The sequence below is a fragment of the Empidonax traillii genome, unplaced genomic scaffold, assembly GCF_003031625.1.
Source record: "Empidonax traillii isolate 1590-97213 ecotype Southwest subspecies unplaced genomic scaffold, ASM303162v1 scaffold2956:size29659, whole genome shotgun sequence".
Lineage (NCBI taxonomy): Eukaryota > Metazoa > Chordata > Aves > Passeriformes > Tyrannidae > Empidonax > Empidonax traillii.
In genome coordinates this window covers 14,926-28,671 of record NW_020958149.1, presented here as the reverse complement: position 1 = coordinate 28,671, position 13,746 = coordinate 14,926, and the positions used below count along the sequence as shown (strand labels likewise).

The 13,746-nt window shown below is 54.0% G+C and overlaps 1 protein-coding gene across 4 annotated transcripts in view; it reads right to left on the bottom strand.

Moving 5' to 3' along the window:
- Window positions 1-504: 504 nt before the first annotated feature.
- GATAD2A (GATA zinc finger domain containing 2A) overlaps window positions 505-13,746 on the bottom strand; it is a 25,498-nt gene continuing 12,256 nt past the window's right edge. The window contains exons 4-12 of one of the 4 annotated variants that reach the window (XM_027910223.1): window positions 10,548-10,677; window positions 10,004-10,135; window positions 8,619-8,705; window positions 7,103-7,234; window positions 6,318-6,485; window positions 5,237-5,513; window positions 4,423-4,712; window positions 3,330-3,507; window positions 505-2,565 (exon numbers count right to left, since the gene is read on the bottom strand). In XM_027910223.1, the coding sequence (XP_027766024.1) occupies window positions 2,435-2,565; window positions 3,330-3,507; window positions 4,423-4,712; window positions 5,237-5,513; window positions 6,318-6,485; window positions 7,103-7,234; window positions 8,619-8,705; window positions 10,004-10,135; window positions 10,548-10,677 (1,525 nt within the window). In that variant the 3' untranslated portion in view covers window positions 505-2,434. The remainder of the gene's footprint in view (window positions 2,566-3,329; window positions 3,508-4,422; window positions 4,713-5,236; window positions 5,514-6,317; window positions 6,486-7,102; window positions 7,235-8,618; window positions 8,706-10,003; window positions 10,136-10,547; window positions 10,678-13,746) is intronic. The other 3 variants (XM_027910220.1, XM_027910221.1, XM_027910222.1) reach the window with 3 other exon arrangements.

Below are 13,746 nucleotides of genomic sequence, written 5' to 3'. Positions count from 1 at the left end.
GCCTGGAATCCCGACGGCCTCGTTCCCCGCTGCATTCCGGGGCTTTTTCCCCTTCCCCTTCAAAATCAAAACCTTCCCCAACCCCTCAAACAGTGTTTTGGGGGTTTTATATATTAAATTAGACGCAAAAGAAATTCGGGATCCAACGCTCTTAAGCCCGGACATACAAACCTGGTTTTGCTTTTCGGTTTCCAAACCTTAAAACCGAAATATTCCTGATTCTTTTAAGGCTTCTTTTAATTCCTCCGGATTGGGCTGAAATTCCCATTTCCGAGCACCCGAGCTGGTGGGACCCGAACCGGTTTTGACACCGCTTTTGCAACATTTAATTTGATATTTTTTATATTTTCACCCTTTTGCCCCCTCTTTCACTCCCTGTTTGTTTTTTTGTTTTTTTTTTTTTTTCACCCCAGAAGTTGTCCCCCACCACTGGAAATCAATTGGGAAGTTGCCCAGGTTTTCCCCCTTCCAAAAAAAAAGCTTTTGGATTTTGAGGAGTTTTCCTTGTTTTTTTTTTAACCAAACAAACTTTACCAGGGGATTCAACAGTGATCAAAACACGAGGAGAAAACGCAGGAATTCGTCAGAGGAGAAGGGGGGGGAAAAAAAGAAAATCCCCCAAAAAACAACCAAAAAAATTCCAAGCAGGGAAGGAACTGAAACTTTCCCGGAATATCAAGTGGAAAAGGCAAATGCACTCCAGTTCTCCCTCCACATTCCCAACCCAAACCAGCCTGGAACAACCAGAAACCTTCTGATTTCACCCCAATTCCCCGTCCATCCCCTTTAGTTCTTCAGATCCCCTCTGGAAAATTGGAATTCCGGGGCTTTATCCAGCGACAAATCCCAGTTTGGAAAACGAGGGGGGGTTTTCAAGGCTGCTCAAAAGAGGTTAGGGAAAAAAATCCCTAAATCTTGATCTTCACCCGGCAGGGAAAAACAGAGGGGAGGGGGGAAAGGCTGGAATTCTGTCACTACGCCATGGGCAGATCCGAGGGGGACGACCCTAAGGAATTCTTGGCTTCAAGTTTTCGATCTCCCGGCGACTGCTACGAAAATAAACTCGGCTCCGACGGAACCCCCTCCCCCCCTTTTTTTTTTTTTTTTTTATATATAGATATATAGATTATATATATATAGAATTTCCCAAATAATTCTTATCAGCACTTCTTTCCAGCACTGATATGCAACAACAAGTCGTAAGGCATGGAATTCTGCCACTTCAATTCAACTGGAAAACCCGGGAGAAGCACAGAGGAGGAGGATGAGGAACGAAAACCAACCGAAAAACCGGACCTGACGGGTTTTTGGGATCGACCAAAAAAAACGGCCCTGAAGCTCCACCCAAAGCGGGATGGGTGATGGATAGAGGAGCATGCTTGGGATGCCTGGAAGAACTCGGAAGGGGAAATCACAGAGCACCCCCCACCCAAAACGCGCTGGGAAGGGCCGGAATTCCCGGTGGGAATCACCAGAGGGAGGATCTGCCGGCGCCTCCCGCTCTCCCTGATTGCATGCAGCTCCTGGGATTCCTATTCTTTTGAGTAATACTCCTCCAAACAACAAGAGAAACAAAACAAAAAACCCAAAAAAAACCAAAAAAACAAAAAAACCAACAACAACAACAAAAAAAACCCAAAACCCCTCCAAAAGGAAAATTATCCCAAACGGTTTCACTTCGGAGTCTCCGGGGACGTAGGAAAGGCCCAACTGCTCTTCGCTGAATTAGAAAGACCCAACAAAGGTTTTGTCTAGTCAGTAAATTAGGTTTTTAAACTACCAACGGTTCCAAAAGTCTATTCCAAACAGAATCCAACAAAAGTGAGAGACTCCTGCGTGGTTCCCACCTACCAGACCAAGTTTTGGTGGCAGCCAATCCCTCGGGAAAAGGACCGTACTCAACTGGAATCGGAGTCTGCACTTATTTATCGTTAGCTTGTCATCACCAGGGGGGGATTTTGGGAATATCAGGATGTGTAGACTCCCTTCCTGGCTGGAGGAGGGGCAGGGAGGAGAGGAGCAGCCACGAACTCGGCTCACTAAATGCAGGATGGGGCTGGGATTCCTCTCTCCTGGCCCCCAATTCCACGCTGGAGCGCGACCTGGCGCCGGGTTTGTCGCCGGGAACGAACCCAAAGGCAGAGAAGTCACTGAGTCCTTTGTGCTGGTGACGGAAAAAAATCCAAACTAAATACAGAAAGCCAAAAAAAAAAAACATATGAAGGAATCCTTCCCCTCCCTGCCAGCCTCCATCGGAACCCGGGACCCGCGGGGGGGTCGCTTCTCTCGGCAGGGACGGCGGCACTCGGTGGGATGAGGAGTGGTCTTCTTGCATCCTAGAAAGCCTGGGGCGTATCCAGCTGGGATTAAAGCAGATTCCACGGAACTGTGGTATAAAAAGGATGGCAGAAACAGGACAAAGTCTTGCCGGGCATTATTTCCACGTGGCCGACTGTGGGATGGAGCGGGGCGGGATCATATCCAGCAGATACTCGCGCTGCCGGTCCACGGCCGAGGCCGATTTGTGCACGGCTAAGCTGGGACTGACGAAGGGCAAAGCCCCACCTGGGGATGGCGGGAGGAGAAGGGAGAAAAGGAGTCATGGAATGACACGGACACGAGGCACAACCCCCCCAGCGAATCCCCCCGGGAATGGGGCACTGGGCACGGAGTGTGAGGGTCCGACAGCTGTGGCCAGGTTAGAATTTATGATTCCCACCTGTTCCAAGAACAGCTTTAGAGGGCGATTCCAGATCCTGAGGATGCTGGAAATATTCCTAGGGGAATCTGAAATATTCCAGTGGGGATGTGCTGGAGCCTGAGCTGGAACAAACCCACTTATTTACTGGGTGCTACCAGCAAAGACGAAACACCGGTGAAAATTAAAGCATTTAATTAAACCCCCAGAAACAGAGGACAGAACCCCTGGAGCGCTGGATGTAGACAGGGACTCAGGGATCAAAGGCTGGACTTTCACATCCCTTCAGCTGAGCAATAAATGAAGAAAACAGGAGGATTTGTTTGGTTTCATCCCCTGGGTGGCACCACTTGAAGAGGACAGACCCCCCCCAAGGAGCGAACGCTCAGCATCTGCAGGGATCCCCCAGGGAAAACACCCTCCCCCCAAATCCCTGGGAAGGCTGGGTGGGGATCAGGAGCAGGGGAGGCAGCAGGGGAGCCCTTCCCCATCCATCCCTGGGAAGGTTTGGGGGTGAACAGGGGTGAGCAGGAGCAGGGGAGGCAGCAGGGCAGCCCTTCCCCATCCCTGGGAAGGTTTGGGGGTGAACAGGGATGAACAGGAGCAGGGGAGGCAGCAGGGCAGCCCTTACCCGTGCTCAGGGGGGTTTTCTTCCAGGCGGCCGCGCTGCCCTTGCCGCCCGAGCGCTCCACGTGTTTGCCGGGCCGGCTGCCCAGGGAGGCCGAGGGGCTCTGCAGTTTGGGGGACGGGCTGAAGCTGTGCAGGACCCCCCGTGAGGCTCCCGCCCCTCGGGACATCTGGCTGGAACTCTGCAACACAGGGGACAACAAGGGGGGGGTCAGGCCTGGAAGCCTTTTTGGCCCCGGCTCTGGAATTCAGCTCCCCAGTTCTGGGTTATCCGGATTATCCCCAAGGCCCTTCCAACCCAAACCATCCCGGGACTCTGGGATTTGTGGCAGGATTTATGTTTTGTTGAGGGTCATTTTTTCATATAACTATTATATAATAAACACATTCTTACCATGTTAATTACCAATAAATTATTACTAATAATATAATAAATATTAATACTATAATATATGATTAATAGATTATCAATATATTATATTAATATTAATTATTAATATATTAATATAATTATATTACCAACATGCTATTATCTATTAATAGTATATGATGTAATAATTGTAGTATATAATAAACAAATATAATAAACACATATTATATATGATATTAATTATATAATATGTATTAACTATAGAATAACATATATAACGTATATATATATAACCTATAAGGGTATAATGCACAATATATACAATAATAATAAACATATAAAATATCAGGTAATAGAAAATAATAGTATAAATTTATAAGTATTTTATGTGCATGCACATATTTTTATACTTTCATATACTTCACATACCCGTTATAAACTACATTTTTAAACCCCACAGGAATATATAATATATGAATAGCAGTAAATACATACAGGTTGTGACAGTGTTATTTGCATCTCCCCTGGACAATCCCAAGGCTCCCATTCCCCTCCTGACCACCTCCCCCCAGGATGAGGCCCTTTCCCACCCAATCCACCACAGGGTCCCCACGATCAGTTCCCTCTAAAACCAACCCGGGACGGATTTTGCAGGACCCCTTTTCCCCCCCTCCTCCACCAGGGCCCCCCCAAAAGGCTCCTGTGCCCCCCAGGGCGGGCTCCAAACCTGCTTGAGCGAGTGGTGCTGCACGAGGGGCTCGGCCTTGGGCTGCCCCGGGGGGGCTGTTTGCTGCAGGATGCGCTGCTCGATCTCCTGCTCCTGCTGCAGGGCCTTGACGAAGGCGGCCTTGAGGCGGTTCGTGTGCTCGGCCTTCAGGGCCTTCTTCTGGTTGGAGGTCATGCAGGTCTCGCACATGATGGTGCCGTTCTTCTCCTCCCGCCAGCGGCACGTGAAGTCCGTCTGGCACTGCGCGCACACGAAGGGCTCGCGCGACGCCGCGGCCACCAGCACCTTGCCTGGGGACACAGCGGGGATGGCAGTCAACCCTGCACCCCTTGGGGACACAGTGGGGTGGCACTGAAACACGGGAATCAACCCCATAATCCCCTGGAAACACCGAGACACGGGACTGACACCCCAACACACGGCAGGGCTGGCATTGAAAACTGGGAATCGACCCCACATCCCTCGGGGACACGGCAGGGCTGGCACTGAATAAACGAGATATGGACTCTCCAGCCCACAGGGAATAACCAGCAGTCACCAAAATCCGGAAAACCAACCCTCCAACACAAGCACAGCTCGCTGAAAACTGGGAAATCAACCCTCCGAGCCCTCGGGGACGTAATCCTGAACCCCAGCCGGAGATGTGGATGGTCACTCACCAAAGGAAGCGCCCCACACATTCGCCCGGAACGTGACAACTCAATCCTGCAGCCCCTGGAGCTCATCCCTGCCCGACTCCAAGCCCAAATCCGGGTGGGAACACTCCTCTCCCGACCCCCCCCCCCACCCCACGAGGAACTGGCCGCTCCCTCACCTTGGGTTTCCAGCAAGTTCTGCACCACCTCCTCCAAGCCCACCAGGTAGATGAACTCGTTGTTGGCGGCGCTGGGCAGGAAGTTCATCTCCGGGGCGGGGGGTTTGGGGGGAGGGATCTCCAGCAGCGTCTTCTCCAGCTGCTTCCTCAGGGCCAGCTTGGCGGCCGCCTGCCTGCTGGCCGGGGACTCGCCGGAGCCGCCCAGGGCCGCGCCGGGGCCGGCGGGGTTGGCCTGCGCCGAGCTCACCGCAGAGCCCTTGATGGACGTGGGGGACGCCTGGGGGGGAGGAAAAGGGGCACGGCTCAGCCCCCAGGCAGGGGTTTCCACGCTGGGAAGAGGGGTTGGGGGGGGTGATGGGAGCGGGACCGGGGCAAAACCTGGCCTTGGAAGGGTTTTTCTGGAGGTGGGTGCCGGTAATGGGGTCACTGGAACGGTGGAGCTGCGACCACCATCCGTGGGGGTTCTAAAGGACAACCTCACACCAAAGCACCAAATACAAACAAGGGCCCAAAAGTCACTTTTCTGGCTTTGTGTTTCTCTTCCCCACCTTCTGGAACGGGTGTTTTCATTGCTAGGGTGAGGGAGATGCTCCAAGGGCTGGAGCACCTCGAAGCTTCCCAGGTAACATTCAGTGTTCCTCAGGAGAAAGGTTTTTTGGTTTTTTTTTTCCTCTACTTTAGGTCAATTTAATCCTGTGTTTCGGTGCTGGAGCAGCTCTTCCCATTTGGAATGAGCCAGTGGGGTGATCCCAGGGTTGGAGACAGGGAGAGTTGGAGAAGGGAAGGCTCCTGGGAGACCTGAGAGCCCTTTCCAGGGCCAAAAGGGAATGGTTTCCCAGCACCAGAGGGCAGGGATAAATGGGATACTGGGAAGGAATTCCTCCCTGGGAGGGCAGGGAAGGGGCTGGGATAGGTTTCCCAGAGAAGCTGTGGAGAAGTGTCCAAGGCCAGGCTGGAGCAACCCGGGGCAGCAGGAGGTGCCCCTGCCCAGGGCGGGGAGCGGCACCGGACGGGATTTAAGGCCCTTCCAACCCAAACCATCCCAGGAATTCACCCCCAGAGCAGGAGGGGGGGGACTCACCTGCGGGATGTTGACGAGCAGGCTGGTGTTGGGGACGTTGGCCACGCGGATCAGGCCCTGCTGGATGATCCTCTGGCCCTGGATCTGCACGCTGGGCACCGACGCCCGCGGCGCCAGGAGCAGCGGGGGCGGCCCCGTGCTGGAGTGCTGCCGGATCGTGTGGATCTGCTGCGGGGCACGGCAGAGCGGGAATGAGGCCAGGAGAGGAGGGTGGAGGGAGCCTGGGAGTGGCATCCCTGTCACCACGGGGGGGTTCTGCCCTTTCCCTCCCAAAATTAAACACGGGACGTGAGGAGGACGAGGAGGAGCTCGGACACGAGGCCAAAAAAATCCCGAGTTTCCAAGTGAAACTCCTTCCACAACCTGGAGTTTTACACCTGTTTCACTGTAAGGGTGCTAGTTAGGGAAGTTGTTCCTCAGAATGTGGTTTTTTTTTCCCCCCTTAATCCCGGAAAACATGGCAGGAGATGCTTGGACATGAGGCCACCACCTTATGGCCAAAAAAACCCTGCATTTCCCAGCAAAACTCCTTCCACAACCTCCTCATGGCCCAGAATTCCCAAGTTTCCCAGTCAAACTCCTTCCCCAATGTGGAGTCTCATTTCAAAGCCATTGGTTAGGGAAGTTATTTCTCACAACGAGGGTTTTATTTCCCATCCTTAATCCCATCACTGCAGAGCAGCTGAACGAGAGGAGGAAAAGACGGGATGGGAAGCTGCTGGAAAGGGGGGGGAAAAAAAGAGTTCCCGTGGATTGGGAAGGGAAGGATCAAGGCCAACACTCACCTGGGCCCCTCGGACCAGGGGGGGCATCACAATCTGCGTGTTCTGCTGAGTTCCCAGCTTGGAAGACGCCTGTTGCCCTCCCCTGACCAAGGGAGGAGGGATCACAGTGCCCGGTATCCGCGTGGAAGAGGTCTGGAAAAGAGGGAACAGTCACTCCTGGGCTGGGGGGACGGGTGGAGCGTGGAGGCAATGGAAAAGCTGGAGGGCAGGAGGTGGCCAGGCTGGATTTGGTGCACTGAGTGTCCAAAAAAAACAACCCCAAAAAACAAAACAACCCCCCCCCCAAGCAATGGGAAAAAGAGTGTTGGGAAGAGGGGGAAATGGGGAATACAGACTGCTGGATTTGGGGAGAAGGTGGAGGAAGTGAGTGGATTGGGAAGGAAAAAAAAAGGCAGGAAAATGGGAAAGCTTTAGGAAAAAAAAAATCATGGAAAAGAGAAGGAATCAGCCTAAAGGAGTTTCTGGGAATGTGCTGCCCAAGGTTTGCAATGCTCAGAATTCCCTCCTGCTCCCCTCCTTCCCAACCTGAGCATCCTCTGGAAACAAAGAGCAGAGAATCTCCAACTCCCCTGAGTAGGTGGGAAGTTTTATCCCTTTCCAACTGACTCCCAAATGTTCCCTCAGCCTCCTTCCCACAGGAATGAGCCCTTTTCCCACTCAAGCAAAAGTGTGTGTGTGGGTTAAGGCACCCAAACACCACAAATTAGGCAGAACAAGCTCAATTTTGGGATTTTTAGCTCCCAGGTCCCTGTTCTGTCCAAGTTTCCCTGGTTGAAGGTTTAACTCCTGGTCCAGTTCCTCTGGAAGTGCTGCCTGAATCCAAGGAAACAGCCTCAAGGAAGAGATTCCTCCAGCTGGCACACTGCTCTGGTTCGGGAATGTCTCCTCCATGGGGAGCAAAGCCCCCCCTTCCCTCGGGTCTGGAATTCCAGGGGATCTCCAGGTGAAGAACTGCCTTTTCCCAGGGGAAAACACTCCGAGCTGAAGCAGTTTGGGAATTTGGTTCCAACCAAACACCCAGGAATGTTTGAAATCCAGAAGCAAAACGAGTCACTGGGTTCCAGAGGACGATGAAGTCGACAGATGCCAAGTGACTCCTCCTTTTTTCCCCCTCTCCCAAGGATTCCCAACAATTAACTGAGCCTGAACCAGGATCTTTCCAGCCCCTGTGTGCCATCCAGCCACGAAGCCAAGAGAGAATCCTGGGATTCCCTCAGCTCTTCCAGCTCATCCCCCTAATTCAGCCTCTGGAGGCTGCCCCAAAAACATCTGGCTGCCAGAATTCCTTCTCCCAGGAAAATTATCAGCAGGGTGGACTGGGATGATCAGCCGGAAAAACGAAGCTCATGGGAACTGTTTCCACCTCCCATCCCATCACAAAGCTCCGAGTGGGGCCGTGGGAGTTCCAAGAGGGAACTCCCCCCTGGCTCCAGGGAATGAAGGGGCTGGGAATGTTTTCCCTGCCCCCTGTGCTCCGGGGGGCCCTCGTTCCTGGGAGCCTTCCCGCCCCACTGACCTGGAGGGAGGGTTTCCCAGCAGGAACACTCTGTGGTCCCCGCACCAAGGGCGGAGGGGTGACAGCACTCCCAGAGGAACCAGCGGGCTGGAAGAGGAAAAACCAGAGAGAAAGCAGAGGAATAAGGGTGGAAGCAGGAATTACAGCAGGGAATTGGGCGGGGGGGAAAAGAGTTCCATCTCCTGGAGCCTCGGCAAGAGAACCCTCCAAGGCTCCCCCTCCCCCAGCCCTCCGGGCGTCTCCACATGCAGGCTGGGAGGGAAGCAGGGAAGGAGGGACGAGGTCGGAGCAGGAAAATCCACGAGTTCATCATCCAGCCAGGGCAGCTCTGGCTCAGCTGTGCCAGCCCAGGGCCCACCTCAGCCTTCCCCCACCTGCCCCCACCGCGCTCCAGCACCGGGCAAAGCGGGGAAGAGCTCGGGAAGAAGCCTCTGGAAGTGGAGAAGTTTGGGATCTGCTCCCCCCTGCTCAGTTGGAACACCCAGAGCTCCTCGGTCTTAGCTTTGATCCCACCTCCTGGAGCACTTGGAATTCCGGGAGAAGACGCCAACACCACCCCCCTCCCCCAAAGCAGTACCAGGAGTTGCCTCCCCACCCCCTCCCACTCCCAAAATCCCCCCAAAATCCCAGCAGCCCTCGCTGCCACACGAAATGGGGTCGTTGCCATTGTTACAGGTATTTGGAATTTAGGCTCCAGAGCAGCGTGGGGGGTTCCCACCCCCTCACATCCCAAATCCCTCTGCTCTTCTCCTGCCACCTCCACCTCCAGCAGGGAGCAGCCCAGGGAAAAAAGCTCTGCCCAAAAAAAGAAACCCCCAGCCTTTCTTTCTGGGATGGTTTGTGCTGCAAACAGCTCCCCCTCCCCACCCCAAAGCCCCCCGGGGTGTGTGGGATGAGGAGTGGGAAGAGGAGGACGGGAAAAGGGAATCAGGGTGGGAAGGCTGAGTAAATCCTGCCTGGATTGCTCTGGGGGATGTGCAGCTCAGTGCAGACTCACTGGTGGAAGAGCTGGAACCCAGACCTGGAACCCAGACCTGGAACCCAGACCTGGAACCCAGACCTGGAACCCAGACCTGGAACCCTGACCTGGAACCCAGAGCTGGGATCTGCCACCAGCTCCCACAGCCCGGGTCTCAAACTCTGGAATTCCCTGTCACTTCCAAGGATCTCCTCTGAGTTATCCCAGCAATCTCTACAAGCCCCATCCCTGGGAGTGTCCAAGGCCAGGCTGGACAGGGCTTGGGAAGAGCTTTAAGGTCCCTTCTCACCCAAACCATTCCCTGATGAAGGACTGGAGTGTTTATTTCATGTTCCACAGGGAATGCCCCCGTTATTTAAGCCCCTCCCCTCCATTTCCAGAGATGGGAGAAGCAGGAAAATCCCACCTTTTGAGCCGTGGTCTCCTTCTGGATTTGACTTTGCCGCAACTTTTTCAACAGGACAAGCTTTGCCTCTTCCAACCGAAGCTCCTCCTTGAGCTGCTTGATCATCCTCTCCCGCTCCTCGGGGCTGCTCTTCTGCAGGGAGGGGATGGAAAACAGGGATGGGGGGAGAGGGAAAAGCTGGATAAGCACCCAAGTTACACCAGGAAATCCCAGCACTGTCACCCGTGTCTCAATGGGGGGAGAACTCAGAGGGGAAAAAAAACCACAATATTTTAAATATCTGAGTATTTTAAAAACCGCTTTCAGTGGCAAAAGAAGTGAAAAAGCTTCCATGAGGTGCTGGATGGAAACCTGTGCTGGGCCACGTTAAAAAAGTCCCTTTTGAGCTTTTAAAACAGGTAAAAAAACACCGAGAGGCTGAGCCCGAACCAGAAGTTCAACCAGACTTCAACCAACAGCTCCAAGACTTCCCTGCTCGCAATTCCACCCGGGAAACCCCACGTGCCACGGTGTCCCCTGGGGGCGTTCCCAGCCCCGCACTCACCATCAGGGCCTCGGTGTTGGTCTCCTTGAGGGCGATTTTGGTCAGCCCGTTCATGCGGGGGCTGGAGGGCTCGTTGTCGGACAGCACGATGACGTCCGGGGAGGGGACCCTCTTCTCCCGCTTCACCTCGCTGTGGATGGGGGCACAAACACACAGGGAAGGGCTGCAGGAAACCCTGATCCAAGGGTCTGTGATCTTCCCACCCGAGCTCCCGAATCTGAAAGGGGAAATCCCACACCGACCACCCCCACTTTAACCCCTTTACCCAAATTTAAGCGCTTTTGGGTGTTATTTTCCCTCTGCTCCGACGCTGCTGAATTATTTCCCGCTTGGAACGCAGGAATCCTGTGACAGCCTCAACACAGATGGACACATCCATCAAGAATCCATCAAATCCTGGCCGTGTCCCAGGGATTTAACTCCTTTATTTGGCTTTAACACTCCAGGTCTGAGCGACGGCTCCACCTTCCACCTGAATTCCTGACAACAAACCACCTGCTGGCCCCATTCCCTGCAATTATCGTGGGAGAACTGGTTGGATCACCTCTGGCACCAGGATTTGGGATTTCAAGCTAGGAATAGCATTCCAGAACAAGGTTTGGAGCACAGGGATGGGGGGGGGCCGTTTGGCAGGAGGGGTGTGGGAAGGGGACATCCAGGTTTTCTGTGCCACCCAGGGAACGACAGTGCTGGGCCCACAGCAGGAATTTCTAGGGGTGGGAAAGTGGGGAAAAAAGAACTAAGGAATAAGTAGGGGAACGTCCTCTAGAGGGCACAGCGAGCCTGGGAACTCCAGGCATCCAAACTCCGAGGGGTTTTCAAATTTCAGTGGCTCAGGTGAAGCATTCCCAGCTTTTTCCTGGATCCGAACCGGCTCAGGCCGTTCTTAGCTGGGATGTAACTGGGCTGGGACAAGGCCTGACTGGCTGGAGAGCTGGGAATGTGCTGGGAATGCACCAGGAAGAAGCAGCTGAGCCCTTTCCAATGACAGATGGAGCCGCTCTGGGACAAGGACTGAGCCCTCCCTGGGGAAGGAAGGACTGAATCCCACCTGGAGCAGGACCCAGCCCCAGCTGGAACCAGGCACTGTCTGCTCCCCCCTCCAACTTCCACCTCAAACCCCCCACGGAAAGCAGGGCCACGTTAAGCCCCTTAAAAACCCCGGGAAGCGCCCGGACAGGGGGGGATCCGAGCGGCGCCGGGGACCAACCGGCCCTTTCCTGAAAACACTTCCCTTTCCTTCCCCGGCTCCACCCTCGAGCCTGGGCCGGGCTCCAGCCGGGAGGGTTTGGCGTGGCCGTGGGTGCCAGCTCGGGGACACCGCGGGGGGACCCAGGGAGGGCGGCGGGAGCGGCAGCCACGGCGGGGTCACGTGGGGGCCGCGGCTGTGACGTGCCCTGGCCAAAACCATGGCAACCGCCCCGGCCCTGCCCGCCCGGCCTTCATTTTGTCATCTCCGGCAGCTCCGGGATCAGGTGCCTGATCCGGAGAAAATGGAGCGGCCGCGGTCGGGGTCACCCGGGAACGGGCACGGGCGGAAAAGGAGCCTCCCGGCGGGAAGGAGCCGTCCCAGCCTTTCCTGGGATACCACGAGGGGGAAAAGACTCAGCCCCGGAGGAACTAGAGGGGCTGTGAGGGGACAGAGGGGCAGTGACTGCTCTGCTCCACCAGCAGCTGGAATATCTTGGGAAAACATCACGGAAAGGAGGAGGAAGAGGAGAAGGGGAATGCCTGGGATGCCATAAGGAGGAAAATCTTAATCCTGGAGGAGCTGAACGAGCTGTGAGGGGACAGAGGGACAATGTCTGGGACAGACACAGGTCTGGTCCATCAGCAATTGGAATATCTTGGGAAAACATCACGGAAATGAGGAGGAAGAGGAGAAGGAAATGCCCTGGTGCTCAGTCCTGACAGAGGCTGGTCCTCCCAGCCTCTCCATCCACGTTTCCCCACAGGAGCCATCCCCAGGATCCCAGGCCAGAGGCCAACAATTTTTGTCTTGGATTAAACCTTTGTCTTGGATTAAACTTTTGTGTTGAAGGTGAATCAAGTTTTTTCCCTTCAAGACAGAGACTCATCCAATCTCTCCATCCGCAATCCACCTGGGGCTGGACTCAGCTCTCCCAGCGGATCCACCTCCCGCCAGGAGTGGTTTCAAGGAACTTCCAAGGAAGGCGAAGTTTAAACTTCACACTTGGAAAAGGAAGGGGGGGAAAAAAAATGGACATTGAGGAATTCCTGGCCCTGGTGGAGGGTTCAGGGGATTCTCCCTGACGGGCTCCCGGCAGGAAGGAACATCCCAGCACTCCCAGCCCGAAGCTTAATCTGCATCTACAAATATGCAACAGTTTTGCCTCAGTCCATCCAATCCCTTGCGTTGCCTCATCCAAAAATACTTGGCAGGGAAGGAAGACAAACACAAGGAAAGCAAAAACAAGGCACTGGGGAATTTTTTTCCTCACCCCCCCAGCCCATCCTGGAGATGTTTTATCTCCAGGAATCAAAGGATTAAAACGAGGGGTGGGAAAAGGAGGAAAATGAACCAGAAAAGGAACTTAAATCAACCTGGGTTTAAATAAAACATTAGATTCCCCCCCTCTCCCCCCCCAGGAATCAGTTTTGCCACAATATCCTTCAGGACAGCACGTGGATGGAGGCACAGACACGCTGGAAGGGGAGTGAGATCCCTAATTCGAGGGTTTCTACCGGAAAAGAGGAGCCCGCTGGTCCCAGTGAATTCCAGTAACAGGAAGAGCTTGCCCAGCAAACACCAGCCCATCCCATGGGATTTACATGTTCCAGTTCCAGTCAAGTCCATTCACTTTTTAACTTTTAAATATGATTTGACCAGACGAAAGAAAACAAAACCCCCTTCCAAACCAACCTGAAATCCCTCAAAACACCCAAACTCTGCATCCAAACCCCGGGAGGGGGAAAATCCAGGGCCCAAACTGGGGATTTTATTTATATATATATTATTTTTTTTCCCCAATAAACCCCAAACCGACCCTGAAATCCATGGGAATAATTTAAATGGCCAAGCCTCGACCGGTTTGGACCAAGGCACTGCTGACACATATCAGATAATTCCAGTATTCACTGGACCGATCCTGGGAAACAGGGATCCGGGAACCCACAGGCAGAGGGAGTTTTGGGGCATTGCTCTGCCTGCCACGTCCTTATCCACGGGGAGCAGACT